This window comes from Chiloscyllium plagiosum, unplaced genomic scaffold, assembly GCF_037043375.1.
Source record: "Chiloscyllium plagiosum isolate Xiang-an unplaced genomic scaffold, Cpla_swu_hap1 HiC_scaffold_3, whole genome shotgun sequence".
In the NCBI taxonomy this organism is placed as follows: domain Eukaryota; kingdom Metazoa; phylum Chordata; class Chondrichthyes; order Orectolobiformes; family Hemiscylliidae; genus Chiloscyllium; species Chiloscyllium plagiosum.
This window is the reverse complement of record NW_028270141.1, coordinates 35,511,825-35,536,026: the sequence shown is the minus strand read 5'-3', so window position 1 is coordinate 35,536,026 and position 24,202 is coordinate 35,511,825. Positions and strand designations below refer to the sequence as shown.

At 41.5% G+C, this 24,202-nt stretch overlaps 1 protein-coding gene across 3 annotated transcripts in view; it reads left to right on the top strand.

Annotated features, from left to right (window-relative positions):
- The window catches only part of LOC122542185 (serine/threonine-protein kinase ICK-like), a 79,698-nt gene that overhangs the window by 10,652 nt on the left and 44,844 nt on the right, over positions 1-24,202 (top strand). For all 3 annotated transcript variants that reach the window (XM_087978384.1, XM_087978387.1, XM_043679648.2), the window contains 4 exons: positions 8,644-8,918; positions 11,651-11,705; positions 12,221-12,342; positions 23,999-24,078. In XM_087978384.1, coding sequence (XP_087834510.1) covers positions 8,818-8,918; positions 11,651-11,705; positions 12,221-12,342; positions 23,999-24,078 — 358 coding nt within the window. In that variant the 5' untranslated portion in view covers positions 8,644-8,817. The remainder of the gene's footprint in view (positions 1-8,643; positions 8,919-11,650; positions 11,706-12,220; positions 12,343-23,998; positions 24,079-24,202) is intronic.

Genomic DNA, 24,202 nt, shown 5'->3' with positions numbered 1-24,202 from the left:
TGTGATATAGAAATCTAATAATTTAATATATTTAGTATGTACTGTACCCTTGTTGGCTTGTTCACTACACACATAAGGGTGGAAGTCTTGGACATTAAAACTCAAATATCGCTTGTATAGTGCCATTCAAATCAAATTCCACAATGCTTCACAGAGAACTAAATAGGTGTGAAGTCAAAGAAGAAAACATTCAAAGCTTGGCCATGATTAGCAAAGTAAAACTTTAAGATGGTTATGGAGGTAGAAAGTCTCGGAGAAGTTTGACATGTGGAACATTAATGTGGGGGAAGTACATGAGAAGCTGAATTCTGAGTCAAGATTTCCAAGGATGGAGGTTTTGAAGCTTTAAAAAAAGAGACAAAACTGTGGAGAGCTTTTATTGGGTATGAGAAACATGCAACAGTTATATGGATTTGAATCTAGGTAGGCTCATAAAGACAGTGGTGATGGATGAAAAATACTTGGTGAATGTTAAGATATATAAAGTACAGTTTTGGATAAGCTGAAGTTAATAGATGATGGGAGATTTGGATGTGTGCCCTGGGTGGGAAGGGGATTGGGTCCTGGTGTGATGTGAAGAGAGTTGGTGTTTGTGGATGGGAGGGAGGAATGGGATGATGTTGGGAGGGGTTGACAAAGGGTGCTGGATGTTAGACACTTGAGGGAAAATGAGATGGCTGGTGTGGTGGGCGGAAAACAGGGCTCTGGGTGTCCAGGTAAGAAAGAGGATAGGGGAAGACAGTGCTGAGAGGTCATGAAGTGGAGAGCGTGAGAGAAGGGGAAACTGCATTTGGGTGAAGAAATGGGGAGGAAGGTAGTGGTAGTTAGGATAGAGGGAGTGCTGGTTAGCTGAAAGGGTGGGAATTGGAAGAAGGTTCTGGTCAGTTAGATTGTGGTTGAGTTGTTGTTGAAGATGCAGTAAAAGCATGCTGGAGGGTTGGGATGGCTGGATGGGTGCAGGGACAAAGTGCCAGGGAGGGCCATAAGGGAAGGAGGTTTAAGGGGGAGGGCTATTGAGTTGTTGTTGAAGATGCAGTAAAAGCATGCTGGAGGGTTGGGATGGCTGGATGGGTGCAGGGACAAAGTGCCAGGGAGGGCCATAAGGGAAGGAGGTTTAAGGGGGAGGGCTATCATTGAGTGAGGGAGTTGCTTGGGGAAGAAGGTGTTGGGTGGAGGGTGAGGAAAGAGGACACCTGGGCTGTCAGGTGAGGTAGATGTTTACAGGGGGGTAATGCGCCAGGTCTTTAGTAAAAGAGCAGCAATGGGGAGAGGGAGCTAGCGTTTGGGTGAAAGAGTGGTAGGGAGGAAGAGAGAAAAAGGCAGGCATTTGGGCAAGGTATGAAGGCTGCTGGTTGATTTGGAAGGAGACAGGTGGGGTTGACTGTGTCCTGGCAATCAGAGATGGCTAGGGCAAGTAGAGGGCAGAGGAGGTGAAGAATGTGATAACATAGGGGTGCAGAGTAAGGAAAGCAGTTGAGAGAAGGGTGGATAAATGCCAGACAGTTTGGTGATAGTGTTGGGGAGGATGTAGGACAGGGAAAGATGGCACTGCGTGAGAAATTATGGATTTGGGCAGTTTAGAGGGAGGGTGTAGGATGAGGGCTCTGGGCATTTGGAGCTCCAGGTTGTCTGAGGGGATATGGAAGGTGCATTCTTCTTCTCCCAGTTGTTCAGTGAGAGAGGGGCGGAACGTTCTAGCATTTGGATGAGGGAGGAGTTGGAGTGGTGAAAGAGAGTGACAAGCTTTTGGTTGCATAAGGAAGGCTGCCCATCAGGTGGGAAATGGGTGGGCAAGGATGTGTGTCCGGCTGTCCGGGATGAGTAGGATGTGGAAAGAGCATACCATATCTTTGGGGTAAGGGAATTTAGATGAAGATGGTGTCATGCATTTGGGTGAAGAAATGGGGAGGAAGGTAGTGGTAGTTAGGATAGAGGGAGTGCTGGTTAGCTGAAAGGGTGGGAATTGGAAGAAGGTTCTGGTCAGTTAGATTGTGGTTGAGTTGTTGTTGAAGATGCAGTAAAAGCATGCTGGAGGGTTGGGATGGCTGGATGGGTGCAGGGACAAAGTGCCAGGGAGGGCCATAAGGGAAGGAGGTTTAAGGGGGAGGGCTATCATTTCAAAAATGGGAGTTTTCACCTTTGAACATGTGACAAAAAAAAGGTAATTGCAAAATTCAGTCTTGGCCTTGGTCATGAATAGAAATGTAACCATAGTGAGGAGTGGAGGAGGTAAATGTTGTTACAGTCTGCAAGTGGCCACAGACTCTTTGTTATGGAGAAAAATTTTGTACAACTGTAGGGGCATCCTCTCCACTTTCAAATGTTGGATAGGGTAAGATTGGAGGCCTCCGTGAATTACAACAGTACCATCTCCTTCAGGCTTGCTTAGCAACCAGCAAAATTGGCGAAGTACCTGTGACCTTGGTATTATTAGAACTATGCTCATTCCTGAAGAAGGGCTTATGCCCGAAGCATTGATTCTCCTGCTCCTTGGATGCTGCCTGACCTCCTGCGCTTTTCCAGCAACACATTTTTCAGCTCTGATCTCCAGCATCTGCAGTCTTCACTTTCTCCCATTATTAGAACCAGGCTCTAACCTTCAGAACTAACCGTCACATCTTTTAATATTTGAAAATTACCTGAAGTGCTTTATGCATGGATGAAAGGAAAAAGGTCTCGAGGCAGGAAGAGGTAAGTAGTTGAAATAATGGGCCAATCTTGGAGGAAAAACAGTGGCAAGTTCACAACAAGTGCCTTTTGTTAATGAAAGAATAGGGAAACGTGTTTATGGAAGAAGTGGAATTTTATGAGATGGAAATTCCAAGAGTTGCTGGATTGATTTACCCTCTCTCAAATGACATCTTGCCCTTAGTCTCTCTTATTCTTGCTGGATTTGCAATCTAATTGTCTTTATACTGACTGTAGAAAGTAAAGATTCCTAATTTGGAGTTTTGTTCCCTTTTAACCCGTGATTCCAATAGTGATTGTTTTGCTCGCTTCATTCTGCGAACGTGCTGATGTCTCCACGCCGTTCTGCACATATGCTGATGTCAGTGTCATTCTGCGCATGCGCTGATGTCAGCTGCCAACAAAGCAGCTTTCTGAGAGGTACTGTACAGAAAGTAGCTTTCTGAGAGAGATACATTGAGGTTCCTCCTAGATTATCTCTTTTTTTTTGAAAAAATGCAGAGGCATAGTCATAGAGTCGTAGATAGAGTCATAGAGATGTATAGCATGGAAACAGACCCTTCAGTCCAACCCGTCCATGCCGACCAGATATCCCAACCCAATCTAGTCCCACCTGCCAGCACCTGGCCCATATCCTCCAAACCCTTCCTATTCTTATACCCATTCAAATGCCTCTTAAATGTTGCAATTGTACCAGCCTCCACCACATCCTCTGGCAGCTCATTCCATACACGTACCACCCTCTGCGTGAAAAGGTTGCCCCTTAGGTCTCTTTTATATCTTTCCCCTCTCACCCTAAACCTATGCCCTCTAGTTTTGGACTCCCCGACCCCAGGGAAAAGACTATGCCTATTTATCCTATCCATGCCCCTCATAATTCTGTAAACCTCTATAAGGTCACCCCTCAGCTTCCGACGCTCCAGGGAAAACAGCCCCAGCATGTTCAGCCTCTCCCTGTAGCTCAGATCCTCCAACTCTGGCAACATCCTTGTAAATCTTTTCTGAACCCTTTCACGTTTCGCAACATCTTTCCAATAGGAAGGAGACCAGAATTGCACGCAATATTCCAACAGTGGCCAACAATGTCCTGTACAGCTGCAACATGACCTCCCAACTCCTGTACTCAATACTCTGACCAATAAAGGAAAGCATACCAAACGCCGCCTTCACGATCCTATCTACCTGCGACTCCACTTTCAAGGAGCTATGAACCTACACTCCAAGGTCTCTTTGTTCAGCAACACTCCCTAGGACCTTACCATTAAGTGTATAAGTCCTGCTAAGATTTGCTTTCCCAAAATGCAGCACCTCGCATTTATCTGAATTAAACTCCATCTGCCACCTCTCAGCCCATTCACCCATCTGGTCCAGATCCTGTTATAATCTGAGGTAACCCTCTTCACTGTCCAATACATTTCCAATTTTGGTATCATCTGCAAACTTACTAACTGTACCTCTTATGCTCGCATCCAAATCATTTATGTAAATGACAAAAAGTAAAGGGCCCAGCACCGGTCCTTGTGGCACTCCACTGGTCACAGGCCTCCAGTCTGAAAAACAACCCTCCACCACCACCCTCTGTCTTCTACCTTTGAGCCAGTTCTGTATCCAAATGGCTAGTTCTCACTGTATTCCATGAGATCTAACCTTGCTAATCAGTCTCCCATGGGGAACCTTGTCGAACGCCTTACTGAAGTCCACATGGATCACATCTACTGCTCTGCCCTCATCAATCTTCTTTGTTACTTCTTCAAAAAACTCAATCAAGTTTGTGAGACATGATTTCCCACGCACAAAGCCATGTTGACTATCCTGAACCAGTCCTTGCCTTTCCAAATACATGTACATCCTGTCCCTCAGGATTCCCTCCAACAACTTGCCCACCACCAAGGTCAGGCTCACATGGTCTATAGTTCCCTGGCTTGTCCTTACCGTCCTTCTTAAACAGTGGCACCATGTTTGCCAACCTCCAGTCTTCCGGCACCTCACCGTCGCTATCGATGATACAAATATCTCAGCAAGAGGCCCAGCAATCACTTCTCTAGCTTCCCACAGAGTTCTCGGGTGCACCTGATCAAGACCTGGGGATTTATCTACCTTTGTGTTTCAAGACACCCAGCACTTCCTCCTCTGTAATCTGGACATTTTGCAAGATGTCACCATGTATTTCCCTTCAGTCTGTATCTTCCATATCCTTTTCCACAGTAAATCCTGATGCAAAATATTCATTTAGTATCTCCCCCATTTTCTGTGGCTCCACACAAATTGACATTTACTATAAACCGACCGACTCCCACAGCTACCTCGACTACACCTCCTCACACCCTGCCCCCTGTAAAAATGCCATTCCATATTCTCAATTCCTTCATCTTCGCCGCATCTGCTCCCAGTAGAACCAGTTCCAATACCGTACAACCCAGATGGCCGCCTCCTTCAAAGACCGCAATTTCCCCCCAGACGTGATCGATGATGCCCTCCACCGCATCTCCTCCACTTCCCGCTCCTCCGCCGTTGACCCCCGCCCTTCCAACCGCCACCAGGATAGAACCCCACTGGTCCTCACCTACCACCCCACCAACCTCCATATACAGCGTATCATCTGCCGTCAATTCCGCCACCTCCAAACGGACCCCACCACCAGGGATATATTTCCCTCCCCTCCCCTATCAGTGTTCCGAAAAGACCACTCCCTCCGTGACTCCCTCGTCAGGTCCACACCCCCCACCAACCCAACCTCCACTCCCGGCACCTTCCCCTGCAACCACAAGAAATGCAAAACTTGCGCCCACACATCCCTCCTTCCTTCCCTCCAAGGCCCCAAGGGATCCTTCCATATCTGCCACAAATTCACCTGCACCTCCACACACATCATTTATTGCATCCGCTGCAACCGATGTAGTCTCCTCTATATTGGGGAGACAGGCCGCCTACTTGCGGAACGTTTCAGAGAACACCTCTGGGTCACCCGGACCAACCAACCTAACCACCCCGTGGCTCAACACTTCAACTCCCCCCACTCCACCAAGGACATGCAGGTCCTTGGACTCCTCCATCGCCAGACCATAGCAACACGACGGTTGGAGGAAGAACGCCTCATCTTCCGACTAGGAACCCACCAACCACAAGGGATGAACTCAGATTTCTCCAGTTTCCTCATTTCCCCTCCCCCCATCTTGTCTCAGTCAAATGCCTCGAACTCAGCACCGCCTTCCTAACCTGCAATCTTCTTCCTGACCTCTCCGCCCTCACCCCCACTCCGGCCTATTACCCTCACCTTGACCTCCTTCCACCTATCGCATTTCCAATGCCCCTCCCCCAAGTCCCTCCTCCCTACCTTTTATCTTAGCGTGCTGGACACACTTTCCTCAATCCTGAAGAAGGGCTCATGCCCGAAACGTTGATTCTCCTGCTCCTTGGATGCTGCCTGACCTGCTGCACTTTTCCAGCAACACATTTTCAGCTCTGATCTTTGAGGGGCCCTATTCTCTCCCTCGTTACCCTTTTGTCCTTTAATATATATGTAAAACCCCTTTGGATTCTCCTTAATTCTATTTGCCAAAGCTATCTCATGTCCCCGTTTTGCCCTCCTGATTTCCCTCTTAGTTATACTCCTACTTTCTTTATACTCTTCTAAGAATTCACTCGATCTATCCTGTCTATACCCGACATATGCTTCCTTCTTTTTCTTAACCAAACCCTCAATTTCTTTCGTCATCCAGCATTCCCTATACCTACCAGCCTTCCCTTTCACCCTGACAGGAATATACTTTCTCTGGATTCTTGTTATCTCATTTCTGAAGGCTTCCCATTTTCCAGCCGTCCTTTTACCTGCGAACATCTGCCTCCAATCAGCTTTTGAAAGTTCTTGCCTAATACCGTCAAAATTGGCCTTTCTCCAATTTAGAACTTCAACTTTTAGATCTGATTCATCCTTTTCCATCACTATTTTAAAATGAATAGAATTATGGTTGCTGGCCCCAGTGTGCTCCCCCACTGACACCTAAGTCACCTGCCCGCCCTTATTTCCCAAGAGTAGATCAAGTTTTGCACCTTCTCTAGTAGGTACATCCACATACTGAATCAGAAAATTGTCTTGTACACACTTAAGAAATTCCTCTCCATCTAAACTTTTAACACTATGGCAGTCCCAGTCAAAATTGGGAAAGTTAAAATCCCCTACCATAACCACCCTATTATTCTTACAGATAGCTGAGATCTCCTTACAAGTTTGTTTCTCAATTTCCCTCTGACTATTGGGGGGATCTGTAATACATCCCAATAAGGTGATCATCCCTTTCTTATTTCTCAGTTCCACCCAAATAACTTCCCTGGATGTATTTCTGGGAATATCCTCCCTTAGCACAAGTGTAATGTTATCCCTTACCAAAAATGCCACTCCCCCTCTTTTGCCTCCCTTTCTATCCTTCCTATAGCATTTGTATTCTGGAACATTCAGTTGCCAGTCCTGCCCATCCCTGAGCCATGTTTCCGTAATTGCTATGATATTCCAGTCCCATGTTCCTAACCATGCCTTGAGTTCATCTGCCTTCCCTGTTAGGCCCCTTGCATTGAAATAAATGCAGTTTAATTTATTAGTTCTACCTTGTCCCTGATTGTTTGACTCACTTCTGTTCTCAGCTGTACCCGTCTCAGATCGATCACTTTCCTCTCTATCTCCCTGGATCCCACCCCCCACCTTACTAGTTTAAATCCAACCAAGCAGTTCTAGCATATTTCCCTGCCAGTATATTAGTCCCCTTCCAATTTAGGTGCAATCCGTCCTCCTTGTACAGGTCACTTCTACCCCAAAAGAGATTCCAATGATTCAAAAATGTGAATCCTTCTCCCATACACCAGCCCCTCGGCCATGCATTCATCTGCTCTGTCCTCCTATTCCTGCCCTCACTAGCTCGTAGCACTGGGAGTAATCCAGATATTACTACCCTTGAGGACCTCCTTTTTAAATTTCTACCTAACTCTCTGTAATCTCCCTTCAGAATCTCAACCTTTTCCCTTCCAATGTCGTTGGTTCCAATGTGGACAGTGACCTTCTGTTGGCCCCTCTCCACCGTGAGAATATTCTGCACCCTCTCTGAGACATCCTTGACCCTGGCGCCAGGGAAACAACACACCATTCTGCTTTTTCTCTGCTGGCCACAGAACCGTCTGTCTGTACCTCTGACTACAGAATCCCCCTAACACAATTGATCTCTTGGAAGCCGACGTACCCGTCGTTGCATTGGAGCCAGTCTCTGACAAGAATCTTGGTGATAAGCATCCTGGTGATAAAATTGTGGGTGGTGAATGCAAAAGAAAGGCTATAACACTGGAAGAGAAACTAGATATTATAAAGCATAAAAGAGAGAATATGTGATATAGCTTGCTCAACAGGAATGAGGAGTCTACCTTATACACCATGGCCCCCTCTACCCCTGCATTAATAAATTACTGTCTAAAACTTATTTGTGTTTTGTTGAATAATATGATTATACCTTCATTCAGGCTATGCTATACATTGTGTTAGACTTTTTTGAGTGATTTTTGAGCAATGTATGAGTGATTTTTTTTTTTTGCTGGTCCATCTCTAACCCCACTTTTCCCGTAGGCCCCATTGTTTGTATTGAGCGATTTCCTATTAAACAAGGTTTCGCTAGAATGCAATTATGACGTTATAGGAGAAATTGCCAGAAGTAAGAATGTTGGCCAAAGTTGTCTAAGTAAATAGATCTTCTAAGCTTAGTTGAATAGGCAGATCAGACCATGGTTTAATGTTGTCAAATTTTTTCTGTCCCTGGCAAGACCTCTTTATTTCACTTAGTTGATTTCATAGGAATATTATTGCAAATATCCTCAAAATTATGAATTGTTCTACTGTAGAGGGAATTTGTAATAGCCAGTGGAATATGTTTGTTTCAATCTAATTTATTTCTTAAATTCTTTTCAATCCATGTACAGGTAAAATCACCTCCAAAATATGCCTGTCGTAATTGGTATAGACCTCGATGCAAATGGCTCCATAACATGTTGCTGCGCTAACAGAAGATTTTGTCTAAATAATTTCTTTCCACAAAGTGAGGAACCTTGGGTACATTTCAAGCGCTGCTGTGAGTACAGAGACTCTGCATTGTCATGAATCGTTACACCACTATGAAGCAACTTGGGGATGGAACATATGGCTCCGTTCTCATGGGAAGAAGTATAGATTCAGGAGAGCTAGTTGCTATTAAAAAGTAAGTGACTTTATTTTATTACTGTACTTCATAGGCATGTCTCACCTGAATAGTGGGTACAATACACTGCAAATTGTAATTCCCAGTAATGTGGTTTCCTGTTCACATTGGCGGATGTTTGGAGGCTGTACTTAGTTGCAGAGAAAATTTAAATAATAAATCTTCCTTTAAGGTTGCGTCCAGAGACTATTTGTGTATCACTGCACTGTTCTGGCAATGCTTTTTAAATATTACTGTAATTAGGATGCAGTTACATTCTTTGAGTTGGAGGTTGGCTTAGATAAGGAGCTGGAGATTTCCCATTCTTCAGCCAGCCAATAAAGGGTAGTTGTGGCCCAGAATTACATTTGCCCCTTGTCTATACAACCAAGATTATTTAACTTGTTAAATAAGAACTTCTGATCAATGCATGATACCAATTTGTCAAAATATATTGTACTAAAAGATAGTTTTGAGCTAAAAATATTATGCTGAAATCAGGATGGTGTTCGTAATCCTTTTTCAGTAATGTAAAGCAACTAAAGAAATGGGGATATTCAGCTATAGCTTTTCAACATTCTGCTGGAGAAAACATTGCCCTGATGTAAGAGTTTGACTATTCTCTCACTTCTGATATTTAACTTTAAAAAACACACAATTGGCAGTCAGTTAATTATTACCAAGTAATTGAGTGGCGATACTAGCCCATAGCAATTTTCCAAGAATGTACAGCTAATGGGAGTACCCAGGAAGTTCATTATTTCCAGCCAATTTTTGGGGATTTACCTTGTTTTTCTCCTCAACTGAAGAAAGGTTTTGTCATAGACTGAATCTGTGTCTTCCTTTTTCCCCAGCCTATGGTTGGCCTCCTTGTCTCAGAGGAGTTTGTTTTCTTGCCCAAGAGTGTATGTGCCCAGTTAAATTTCAGAAACTTCTTTTCAGTTTTTGTTTATATAACCGGTAAGGTGAATAGCAAAGGGCTCTTCCTTTGTGTCGGGGAATTCAAAACTAGGGGGCTTTTTTTTAAGGTGACAGAGATTTAAAGGGAGCATGAGAGGCAATGTTTTGACACACAGGGTGGTTTGTTTGAGGAATGAACTTGCTGAGGAAGTGGGAGATGCAGGTACAGTTACAACATTTAAAAGACATTTGGATGGGTTTATGAATAGAAAGATTTAGAGGGATATGGGCCAAATGCAGGCAAGTGGGGCTGGTTTAGTTTGGGAATCCTGGTCAGCATAGACCAGTTGGACCGAAGGGTCTGTTTCTGTGCTGTATGCCTCTATGACACTAAGAACCAAATGTTGGAGAAAATAGCCAGGTCTAGCAGCATCTGTGGAGAGAGAAATAGAGTTAACGCTTCGAGTCTGAAATGACCCTATTGGATGTGAAATCTTATCTCTACTTCCTCCACAGATATTGTTAGATATGTTGCATTTTTCCAGCATGTTGTTCTAATTTCAGTAGGTGCAGTGTTTCATTTTTATGTAAATTTTATTATTTGCTATCACACTCTTATCCTGGATTTTTAATCGTGACTGCTTTCACACTCTCGCATAAATTAGGTACATGGAATCATTAGCACAGAAACAGACCCTTTGGTCCACCTCGTCCATGCCAATCAGGTTTCTGAAACTGAACTCGTCCCAATGTGGTATCCCTCTAAACTTTCCTGTTCATGTACAAGTCCAAATGTCTTAAGTTTTGTACTTGTACCCACCTCTAACACTTCCTCTGGCACTTCGTTCCATATACACACTTTGCTCTGTGTGAAAGAAGTTATTCCTCAGGACCTTTTTAAATTTTTCCCCTCTTGTGTCACACCACATGCTAGAGGTCAAAGGTTTAAGGGTGTTCAAGGTCGTATCTATCTGTCTTGGATCAACAACTCAGTCTTTCGCTTGGCAGGCTTATAGTTTATTGATGAAGGTGATGCTTTAATGTTACAATGAAAGGCTTGTAAAGCAAAGGTTTTGGAGTAAAATATTTTTCTCATAGTTAAGTTTTTCAGGAGGTTGGTTATTGATTGAACTCAAAATTGGAACAAGTTGAGGAATTCTTTTCTTTTTTTTTGGTTCTTCCGTTTTTCAAGATTTTTCTGTTTATTACTTAGGCAGCTTAGATTACTTGTTTGGTTTAGGATGGAATTGTTTGTCACTATCAGCTGCCTTCTGATTTTTAAAATCGGACAACAAAAGTTTTCTCTCATTGTGTGACTTCTACAAGTTCAGATGTTTTTCTAAACACAGTGTATATATTGAAATCAATCATCTGTGTTGCTGTTTGGCATCATTTGAGATTCATCAGCCTACATCGAATAAGAACTACTGTACAATGGAAGACAATTGGGCATATTGAGTTTCAATCTTTCCTTTGGTCTGTGTTGAGGCAGAGTCAGGTTTGATGGAACTCTATAGTTATTTTTGTTGATTCATCCTTAACAATAAAAATAAATTTCCTGGATGACTATCAATTTCTATATTTAATTAGGTAATTTGCTTGAAGCTTGGGATGTCGGCAGCTCAAAGCACCCAAGATTGTATGATTTGCAGTGGCATTTTTAATAATCTGTCCAAATTTAAATGTATTAATTGAAGGTTTATAGTATTAGCGTAACATAACATTATGAATTTCTTTTCAAAAAACAAAGCTTTCTGCGCCAAGCCTCTGTTAAATGGTGTATGTGTTAACAATGCTTCCTGTTCAAGTAAATTAGTTTCACTTGTGCAAAATTGGTTACTTTCTTTTAATAGAATGAAGAGGAAATTCTATTCTTGGGATGAATGTATGAATCTCAGAGAAGTCAAGGTAATTTCAATTCATGTTTGTTTTACCATCAGATTTTTCTTTTGAGATAATTGCGCTCGAACATTTTCTGCTTTTGGATCACTTGTTTAACAGGGAAGCCACTTGCTTTGCATGAAGAGCTATATTAATACTGCTTTGTTAATTATCTGCTTAAGGTTGTGTTTCGCTTGAACAGTTGTTATGACTTTTCTCCTGTTCAGTCACAACCAGAGTGTCCCCAACCAATTTGATTGAAAGGCTATCTCCATAGATCTTTGACTACTGTCTCCTGTTGATGACTTCTACTTCTGTTGTACAACCTGATTCTCAGTCTGACCAGTTTGTTGGCTGGGAGTCTGCACAAGATTTTGTAAATGAAGCTGTATCATCAAGGTTGACAGAGCCTTCATGTTGCCAGTCTACTTAGGTCTTCACCTTCTCATCTCCCTCTTAACTTCTCTTTTAGGTTATGTTGTATTGTCCTCTCATTCCAAGGATTTAAATATTAATTAAGTTTGATTCTTTTCTCATTCTAGTCACTTAAAAAATTAAACCATGCGAACGTAATCAAACTGAAAGAAGTTGTAAGAGAAAATGATCACCTCTACTTTGTGTTTGAATATATGAAGGAAAATCTCTACCAACTGATGAAAGACAGGTAATACAGGGTTTTGCAATTTCTTCTCAGAACTGAATCTGGTCACTGTTCATGGGAAATAAAGTTGTTTAAAAACTGTTAATATGGTTCATGCATATTGGCATGGCATAGTGTCCCAAAGCTGAGGGTTTAAACTCCACCACAACGCCAATAATGTTGTAGCATCAAGTCAGAAATAGCCCCTTTGGTCCAACTTTACGCACAGAAACAGCCCCTTTGGTCCAACTCGCCCATGCTGACCAGATATCCTTAACTGATGTAGTCCCACTTGCTTGCATTTGGTCCATATTCCCTGTAAACCCTTTCTATTCATATACCCATCATATGCCTTTTAAATGTTGTAATTATACCAGCCTCCACTACTTCCTCTGGTAGCCTATTCCATGCACACACCACCCTCTGCATGAAAAATTTGCCCCTTAAGCTGCTTTTAAAGCTTTCCTGTCTCACCTTAATCTTATGCCCTGTAGTTTTGGACTCCCCTAAAAGATTACAAGGATGTTGCCAGGCTTGGAGGGCTTGAACTATAAGGAGATGTTAAATATGCTAGGGCTGTTTTCTTTGGAGTGTCAGAAACTGAAAAACAAGCCTGCACTGCCAATTTTGTATCCAATTAGCCAGATCCTCCTGGATTCCATGTGATCCAACTTTGCTAGCCATTTAACAGTGTGGAAGCTTGTTGAACGCCTTGCTGAAGTCCAAATAGGCAACATCCACCCCTTTGCCTTCTTCAATCTTCTTTGTCACTTCTTCAAAAGAAAATTGTTTGCTGTAGGTCTTGGTTGTAAAATGAGCTTGAAGTCTCAACTATTATTATTGAATAGCAAATCATAAACGTGTTTGTTTATCTAACAAGTAAATCAGTCGGTTTGCCAAATTTGTGCCGAATTATTTGTGCTGATAATAGTAGACTGTGAAACCAAGGGAAATCTGTAATTTAATATGTGACTAATATTGCATGAGTTACTGCTCAACTGCAATCCAAGAACTCATATTGGGACTATGTGTAAATAAGAATCAGTATTCCAGTCTATTGTCTTAATAGGAACAAAACTCAAAAATAATCCCAGTTTTTGTACTTATGAATGTGTAGGCAGTTCAGTTATAGGCATAGAGTCATAGAGATGTACAGCACAGAAACAGACCCTTTGGTCCAACCCGTCCATGCCGACCAGATATCCCAATCCATTCTAGTCCCACCTGCCAGCACCTGGCCCATATCCCTCCAAATCCTTCCTATTCATATACCCATTCAAATGCCTTTTAAATGTTGCAATTGTACCAGCCTTCACCACGTCCTCTGGCAGCTCATTCCATATACGTACCACCCTCTGCGTGAAAAAGTTGCCCCTTAGGTCTCTTTTATATCTTTCCCCTCTCACCCTAAGCCTATGCTCTCTAGTTCTGGACTCCCCAACCCCAGGGAAAAGACTTTGTCTATTTATCCTATCCATGCCCCTCATAATTTTATAAACCTCTACAAGGTCACCCCTCAGCCTCTGATGTTCCAGGGAAAACAGCCCCAGCCTATTCAACCTCTCCCTATAGCTCAAATCCTCCAACCCTGGCAGCATCCTTGTAAAAATCTTTTCTGAACCCTTTCAAGTTTCACAACATTTTCCTGATAGGTAGGAGACCAGAATTGCATGGCACTATTCCAACAATGGTGTAACCAATGTCCTGTACAGTCGTAACATGACCTCCCAACTCCTGTACTCAATACTCTGACCAATAAAGGAAAGCATACCAAATGCCGCCTTTGCTATCCTATCTACCAGCGACTTCACTTTCAAGGAGCTATGAACCTGCACTCCAAGGTTTCTTTGTTCAGCAACATGGACCTTACCATTAAGTGTATAAGTCCAATTAAGATATCTATATTAAACTCCATCTGCCATTTCTCAGCCCATTGGCCCATCTGGTCAAGATCCTGTTGTAATCTGTGGCAACCTTCTTCACTGTCCACTACATCTCCAATTTTGGTGTCATCTGCAAACGTACTAACTGTACCTCTTATGCTCACTTCCAAATCATTTATATAAATGACAAAAAGTAGTTGACCCAGCGCCGATCCTTGTGGCATTTCACTGGTCACAGGCATCCAGTCTGAAAAACAACCCTCCACCACCACCCTCTGTCTTCTACCTTTGAGCCAGTTCTCAATCCAAAAGGCTAGTTCTCCCTGTATTCCATGAGATCTAACCTTGCTAATCAGTCTCCCATGGGGAACCTTGTCGAATGCCTTACTGAAGTCCATATAGATCACATCTACAGCTCTGACCTCATCAATCCTCTTTGTTACTTCTTCAAAAAACTCAATTAAGTTTGTGAGACATGATTTCCCACGCACAAAGCCTTGTTGACTATCCCGAATCAGTCCTTGCCTTTCCAAATACATGTACATCCTGTCCCTCAGGATTCCCTCCAACAACTTGCCCACCACTGAGGTCAGGCTCACCGGTCTATAGTTCCCTAGCTTGTCTTTACCGCCCTTCTTAAACAGTGGCACCACGTTTGCCAACCTCCAGTCTTCCGGCACCTCGCCTGTGATTAATGATTATACAGATATCTCAGCAAGAGGCCCAGCAATCACTTCCGTAGCTTCCCACAGTGTTTCACGGTACACCTGATCAGGTCCGGGATTTATCCACCTTTGTGTTTCAAGACATCAAGACATATTACAGACTTCCTCTGTAATATGGACATTTTTCAAGATGTCAACATCTATTTTCCTACATTCTACATCTTCCATATCCTTTTCCACAGTAAATACTGATGCAAAATACTCATTTAGTAACTCTCCCATTTTCTGCGGCTCCACACAAAGGCCGCCTTACTGATCTCCCTCGTTACTCTTTTGTCCTTATATATTTGTGAAAACCCTTTGGATTCTCCTTAATCTGATTTGCTAAAGCTATCTCATGTCCTCTTTTTGGCCTCCTGATTTCCCTCTTAAGTGTACTCCTACTTCTTTTATACTCTTCTAAGGATTCACTCGATTTATCCTGTCTATACCTTACATAGTTAAAAATCACACAACACCAGGTTATAGTTCAACAGGTTTAATTGGAAGTACACTAGCTTTCGGAGCGACGCTCCTTCAGGTGATTGTGGAGGGCTCAATCGTAACACAGAATTTATAGCAAAAATTTGCAGTGTGATGTAACTGAAATTATACATTGAAGAATTGATTGTCTGTTAAGCCTTTCATCTCTTAGAATACAGTGATAGTTTCACTTCTTTCATGTGTAAATCACAAAACCCTTTTTTTTTTAAAGTTGCATTCTCGGGTTAGCTGTTAACAACGGTGATAGCTAGACAATATGTTGAAGGTGTTAGCCCCCTGTGTTCTCTGTCTATGACCTGATGTTTAGATTGATTCTAATCTAAAAAGTGAGATAACAGAGTTTTACATAAATTCATGCAGTTTTTGAGCTCAGAGTTCTACATGAATGTATGTGGTTTTTGAGCAAAGTGCAATGTAACTCTGCAAGTACCAAAAAAATTCACCACACAAAATATATGTGTGCATGTGGGTCTTTGTCTGTCATGTGTGTGTGTCTGTCTGGGGTGGGGGTTGAGTGTGAGAAAGTGTGTGTGTGTAGTGAGTGCAGAGTGTCTTAAGTCTGTGAGGGGGTGCATGTGTGGGAGTCTGTGTGTCTATAAGGGTATGTGTGTGTGTGTGTGTGTGTGGTGCACAATGGTGATCACCTGTAATGTGACATGAACCCAAGGTCCGGTTGAGGCCCTCCCTATGGATACCGAACTTAGCTATCAGTCTCTGCTCGGCCACTTTCCTCTGCTGCCTTCAGAATCACAACCTTTTCCCTTCCTGTGTCATTGATTCCAATGTGTACAATGACCTCCTGCTGGCCCCTCTTCCCCCAGAGAACATTCTGCACCCTCTGAGACATCCTTGATCCTGCGACCAGGGAGGCAACATACCATTCTGATTTTTTTTTTTGCTGCTGGTCACAGAAACATCCATCTGTACCTCTGACTAGAGAGAGTCCCCTAACACAATTGATCACTTGGAACCTGACGTACCCCTCGTTGCATTAGAGCCAGTCTCAATTCCAGAAACTTGGTTGTTCATTGATGTTCCCCTGAGAATCCATTACCCCCTACGTTTCCAAAACCAGGTTACTTGTTTGAAATCGGGATAACCACAGAAGACTTCTGCACTAACTGCCTACCTCTCTCACCTTTCCTAGAGTTTAACCCATCTATGTGACTGTATCTGCAACTTTTCCCCCTTCCTATAACTGCCATCCACCACATCCCCTTGTTCTTCTAAATTGCCTCTCACTGTCTCTCCAACTGATCCATTCGATCTGATAGGATTTACAACCAATGGCATTTATTGCAGATATAATCATCAGTAACCCATAAACTCTTCCTAAACTCCCATGTCTGTCAAGAAGAGCATATCAAAAAGAGGCCATTTTTACTCCTTCACAATCTACAAGACCAGAAAATAGCACTGTCTTATTCCTCTACAAAACACTGCTCCAGGTTAAATTAATAGATATGGCTTATATTTTAAGTTTAATCAAGAGGCATATCTCAATAAAACATATAATCAAGAAAGAACCCACTGTACTCACTACTGCAGCCTTTCTGCATGACACACTTAACTTATCTGATTCTGTGCTGTGAACTTCGCCCAAACAGTTTCTCCAAGATTAGTTGTGAATTTCACTGTTTAAGTTTGCTCCACCATTTGATAGAATTGTAGCTGATCCAAGTGTGGCCTCACTTCCACATTCCTGTCTACTCCATAATCTTTGACTCCCTTGTCGATCAAGAACCTGTTTTGTTTGGCCGAGGAAAAAGTATCCATCCAATAGCACCTCCTTATCGTAATGAGAAAATGTTTTTTCTTCTCTGAAGTTGATTTCTTGTATTTCAGTCCTGATAAGCGCAAGATGAAAAACTTCTACTTGAATTCTTTGTTGCTAAAAGAAAAAATTTGTAACTTACTCAAATGTACCTTACCTTTCAAAAATAAAGTTGTTTCTTCCTGATTGCATTAAGATTTTCTAAGTGTCCTGCAATAACCTTGTTAATAATGGATTCTAGTATTTCCCTCTAACAGATCTTTCATGTGAAGGTTTAGTATTGTTATCACAAAGCTCAATTTGTTCTCGTTTTCTAGACCAAGGCAAGATTCCTGCGCTTGTTCTTGCACAAGGTATTCCTGATTAAGACCACATCCAAAATACATTGTGTGCACATGACAAGAAATGTGATTTTTATTGTATCTCACATTACAAGAATACTTAGCAGTCTGTTGCTCTGTTAGGTTAATTTATCCTATAGTTCCTGACTACTATGTAATGCTTCTGCAAAAGCTAGCCCTATTTATTGATTCTGAAAAATACAGAACCACTTATTGTTAACAGATATGGTTATGTAGTTTCTTTTTTTTAATTAAGAAAGGTCACTCTTTGTGCTTGGATATAGTAAGTAGGATGGAAGATGGTTTATAATTCATAATCAATTCTATAACAAACTGCAGAATCCAATTTGTTACACTGGATTCTTTTTTAAAATTCATACTCCTCTTGCTCAACTAAAAGTTTAAATTGCTAAGTTGCCCAATTTACAGGCAGCATGGCGGCTCGGTGGTTAGCTGCCTCACAGTGCCAGGCACCTGGGTTCGATTCCATCTTCGGGTGACTATTTGTGGAAGTTTGCGTGTTCTCCCCACGTCTGTGTGGATTTCCGCCAGGTGCTCCGATTTCCTCCCACAGTCTAAAGATACGTAAGTTAGGTGGAATTGGCCATGCTAAATTGCCCATCGTTTCCACAGATATATAGGTTTGGTGGATTAGTCATGAGGAATGCAGGGTTGGGTGCTCTTCAGAGGGTCAGTGTGGACTTAATGGGCTGAATGGCCTGCTTCCACACTGTAGGGATTCTATTCTATAATATTTTTTCTCTATTAAAAAAAATGTCTTTTTTAGCAGTAAATCTCACAGTTGCTGCCTTTGTTGTTTAAATTCATGTATCTCTGGACATCAGAGTGCATCTAGGAAAAGTTAACAAACAGCGATATAGAATCAGCTGCCAGAGGAAGTGGTGGAGGCTGGTACAATTGCAGCATTTAAAAGGCATATGGGTGGGTATATGAATAGGAAGAGTTTAGAGGGATTGTGGGCCAACTGCTGGCAAATGAGATTAGGTTAAGTTAGGATATCTGGTAGGCATGAATGATTTGACTGAAGGGTCTGTTTCCGTGCTGTACTTCTCTATGACTGTACCTGTACTTCTCTAATACTGTACTCTATTTGATTTTTTTGCCAATGCATTATGCTTGGCTGTGAAGTGTTTGGAGAATTTCAGATGTATGGAGCTCCGTTGGTTCAATTGTTGAGACAAAAATGAAAAAATAAAATTCTTAGACATGCAGCTTAGGTTCCTGATGGTCTCGTGGTTAGGTTTCTACACTTATATTGCTGCAGGTTATACTTAATTCCCAGTCAATAAGCGTGAGTTTGTTGGGTTCTTGTAGCGCAGGGGCAGCATTCCTGAGCTAGGAAGTGTGAGTTCAAGTCCCACCTTTTCCAGAGATGTCTAATAATTGGAAAATTAGAAAATATCTAGACATGCTTGCCATGTGCACACAATGAATTCTAGGTAAGTTTTATACTTTAATCCAAAAAGCTTTCCAAAGGAAAAAGTTGTCATGCACCTATTAAACATTTTTAACTATAATGTATTTTCTACCTTGTTTGTCAGTGGAACATGTTAAAATTAGTTATGGTTAGCTGAATTTATTATAGCCAGAGTAAATTCTCCACTGTTTAGATAATTATGTAGTTAGTAATGTGCATCCAAGGGTTACTGGTATGTGCATTCTCCTCAATATCCACAAACTCAGTAGCAGTGGATCCACATATCTACGAGGTCATTGCCAGATCCAGTCTTTTTCTTTTCTATTCCCTTGTTGGGTATGACCGCACAGTCCTTTGTAGTAGGTTGGAAATCTAAATTGTAGTAGTATCTGTGTTGTTTTTTTTAATTTGTGAGAGATTCTGCCCCTATATCCCACATATAATGATTTATTGTAGAATGATGAATCGTCTTATTAGGTGCAAATTATCAATGCTATTCTTTAAAGAACCTCGGAGATAACCCTTATCGATTGGTTCAGATTTGATGTGTGTCAAATCAGTTTATTCAGTCACATGTTTGGTTTGCTAGCAATTCATTTACAGCAACTGCCTCAGTGTAGGCACACAGCTCTCAGTCCCATGTAAACATGTTAATTTTCTTGCAGAAGCAATATATAATCAGTTTTTGAATTGCATAAAGAGGGCAGTCTGTCTGAATTCAGTATGGATTTATATTTAATTCAATTGACCAGTTTCTGCTGTAACTAGCTGTACCACGAGGTCTAAACGGAGAGATTTTGATGAAGGCAGTAGTCTAAGAATACTTTTTAGATTGCCATTTGTTTAACATGGACATGCCAGGCATATTTTGTTTCTCATAGCAAAAATAATTTACTAAGAATTCTAATGTGCACCAATTTAACTGTTAAATGATTCAGGATTTCGTTTAGAAGTAATTTTCACTAGTGGATTGAATGCTGTTTGAAATGTTTATTTCGGTGAGAAACCCATTTAAACAATACGAATGAACTGCATCAGGTTATTGTCCTTAAATATATCAAGGCACTGAAATGAGGAAGAAATAAGCTACTGTATTCTAGTATGCTTTTTGATCGCACTGCATGATTAAAGATTTTAGGTTTGTCATTCTGAAAATTAATCCAATCAGAAACTTGAATTGAGGCCTAAGAAATTCAATTGAGAGCATTTTGGATGCAATTTCCTGCTTGTGCTGAGAATTTGTTTTTTTTTTGTAAATATGTCTAATAGTTTAAAGCTTGACCAAAATCATGTTGATTCTAACCCTGCAAAAGACAAGAATACCATGTGAGTGTGATTTGTTCTACCAAATTGGGAAGAATGATGGATGTTCTTTGACTCCAGGTCTGTCTATGTTCACCTAAATACCAGGTGGTTGAAGACATGTTCAGGGCATACTTCAATCCATCCAATACAGGAAATTTCATTGCTAACTCTTGACGTCTGGTGAGAAATTCTGGAAACGCAACATTTAGGTGTGTATGTTACCTGCATGGAATTTTGTTATATCAAATAGTTCCAAGTTCAGTATCTGATTTGTGATGATCTGGATTATCTCACAGGTCTGATTGGGGATCTTTTCAATTGTTACTGAGAGTTGGATAAGTAGGAAAAGATATTGTGCAGCTTGCTGATAGCTGCCCCAATTGGTGTCTTAACTTGGAAAGTGATTGTCTTGTGTTTGAGGATGACTTGCTTCCACAATAAAGACTGGTTCTTGGATGATTGTAGAGTCTAATGTACAATTTATGTTCTCCCCCGCAAGTGGGTCAGATAGTTTGGGGGAATGGAAAGATGGGATGGCTGGTTGCCATGAGCTTCTTTCTCTGTTTCTTCTTTCTTTGGCTTTAGCTTGTCAGTGATGAGACTTGAGATGTAGAGATCCTCCTTGGATGCTTTCCCACTGATACATGTAGTCGTGGGCCAATGTTCCCATGCATCAATGGGATGTTGCAGTTTTCTAGTATTTGGTTTAAAGGCGTCCTCAGCCCTTCTGGGACTCATTTGCCATGTCAAAGCTATGAATGATGATGCTTTTTTAAGGAGCCTTGTGTCAGGCATCTGGACTAAATGACCCATCCAGTGAAGTTGATTGGCCAGTGCTTCAACGCTATGGATGTAGACCTGAGTGAGAAATTGTTAGTGTGCTGATTATTACAAAAGGGGTTTTGGGGCTTTGAGGTGGTTGCTGTACCTAGTCCATGTTTCTGAGCAGGTATAGGAGGGCAGATAACACTGCAGCTCTGTGGACCATGGGCTTGGTGCTGAATTTGAGATCCTGTTTTGCAAATACATTTCCTAAAGTGACCAAAGGCTGCACTGGCACACCACTCATAATCTTGAACTTTGTCTTCCATGCTTGATTTTGTTGATCAAAGGTATCCAAGAAATGGCAAGTTGCCCTCATTGCCTGAAACCAGGAAAGCAGTGTGGTGTGGCAAGGGAAGGTTGATAGAGGACCTTTGTTTCCCAGATGTTTAGTGTAATACCCAAAGTTCTCAGTGCCTAGGTAAAGTTGATCATGATGGCTTTGAGCTCTGCAAAAACCAGTTGTATTTCAATGACAGGGGTTGACTGGACCTTGAATCCTGCCTACAGGCAGTAGTGGTTGAACAGGTTCTCTGTTTGTTCTGTGGATTAGCTCCATTCCAATAGGGAGTTTGCTAAGGTGATGGAGGAACATTGCAGCAAGAAAGGTAGAGAACAGTATCAGTTGAGACTCGTCAAAATGGGAATTTGTGGATTCTTGCTTAAAATTGTGGCTTACATCTTATTGTGGAGCAAGTAGAGGCTGGTGACAGATTTTAAGGGGCAACCAAAATTGCGAGCACTTTATAATTCCTTGTGGTTGACAGTATCGGAGATTTTGGTAGGGTCAAGGAAGGCCATGTTGATGCGGTTCTCTGCATTTCTTATCTCACACTAAACACATCAGTTGTGACCCATAGAATGTGGAATCCACATTACAAGTCTAGAATGAGCTGTACAGCCACATGGAAAATACAGTTGAGGAGGATTTCTGCAGTAATTTTTCCTGTGGCTAGCATCTGTTCCTTTTGTAGTTACTGCAGTCAAACTTGTTACCTTTCATGATCATGGTTACAGCATCTCTGATATCCCCTGGCATGCTTTCCTCCGAGCAGATGAGGGAAATTAGGTCATGTTTTCATGCCATGCTTCTCTGCAATATGATAGTGAACTTGAACTTGTACAAGACACCTGTGCATCACATTATAGGAAATAAATGAATGCATTAGAGAGAGTGCAGAAGTGGTTTACAAGAATTGCTCCAGTTGTGAGGATAGGTTAAAGAATTTGGTTCTGTTCTCTTCAGAAAGAAGGCGGCTAAGGGGAGATCTGATAGAAGTTTTCAAAATTGTGAGCAGGCTAGATAGAAAGAAACTGTTCCTGTTCATAAAAGAAACTAGAAAAAGGCATAGATTTAGAAATTGGCTAAAGAAGCAAGGGTGGAGACAGGTTCTGTTGAGTCACTCGAGCATTAAATAATTATTTGGATAAAAATAAGGTACATGGGTATTGGAAGAAAGCAGGAAGTTGGCACTAAGTAATGATGCTCACTTATCAGACAGTTTAGGAATGACAGGCTGAGTGGCTGCATTCTGCATTGTTGCGTTTCTGAATTTTGTGTTCGTGCAGGAGTGGAAGAGCAGTTGTATCTGCTTCTGATGCTCTGTTGTTCTGTAGCTATTGAATGACCTTTTCTATGTCTCACCTGGTTGAAGTTGCACTGAGAAAGTGGTAGGTAGCATGCTTATGGAAGGAGTTGAGGTTCAGGGGATCAAGTCTGTTAAAGGGATCTTTGAAGTATTCCTGCCTTTAATGACCATCTCTTCTTTGCCAACAATAGTGGGACCTTAGGTGCACACATTATTGTTTTTCTCTAACTTTTGGATATCCTGTACTGTACCAACCTGCAACCTGTCCTTTAAATCACAGATTTTTTTTGCTGGACCTCAGCCTTCAGCTTCAATAGCCATGCTTTCTCGCTTTTGAGTTGGGTTGTTGTTTCAGGTTCAAGAATGCCCTTCAGCTTATCAGCTTCCGGATCTTCTGATCCGGGTTGTCGAGCCATTCCATGTTCTGTCTGTGGTGCTGATTATGGAGGTCTTGAGTGAATGTTTAAAAAATGCACATCTATGAGCACCTTGTTGAAGAAAAACAGATAATTATGCATACTGTTAAAATAATATGCTGATGTAATTATTTGAATTCCCATGTGACAATGGTTGATTAGATCAGACAAAACATTGAGAGTCCGTGCACCTATATCTCAGCTGCCCCAAGTGCTCTCAGGAGAAACAAGAACATCAATGTTGGAAAATAGTTCAAAAAGGGAAGTTATAATATAGAAACCTTTTATCTGGGTTAGTTTTTGATTATTTGAAACTTCACTTAGATGTTGAGTATTCCTAAATTAGAAATTCACCTGAAATTCTGGCTGTCATGTTTCTGAAAAACAACCAAATTGCAAACAGCACAGACTTCGAAAGACATTTCTGAAATTCAGCAATTTTATTATCTTTTCCAGTAAAGCTGTTTGAATTTTGTTGAAACATGTTGCAAAATTAATAAGTTGAGAAGTAGACATTTTCCAAATCAACCTGCTCAGTGATGTTATTGCATACATCTAGAGAAGGTGGGACTTGAACCCGGGTCTCCTGGGTTCAATAACCCTATTGTCACAATGCCATTAGCGCCCTCGTTGAGAATTATATAATTGAGTGGAAATGAAAATGTTGTAACATACGATCTTATTGCAGTGAATTGATCATTTTAGAATAGTACCGTCATCTTGCATGTCTTGAGTACACAAAATGTTTAGAATAACATTACTATGTTGAAAACTGAATTCAGAGGTGGTTCTGCTTGCAAAACTAGATTAGAAGTTTTACCATGTTCCAGACCAGTAAAACGCTGTTAGTAGTGGAAACATTTTACTATGTTTTTTGGAATTAATAACTGATTCTTATTTACAGAAACCGGCTCTTTCCTGAATCGTCCATTAGAAACATCATGTACCAGATACTTCAAGGGTTAGCTTTTATCCACAAACATGGTAGGTTTTCAATATTATTTGAGCAGAAATGTGCTGTAGGAATTTAAAAATATTGGAACTAAATAATTTTTTAATGTGGTAAAGAACCTGCATCTTAAAAATGGGATCTAGCTGTCCGTTGCTG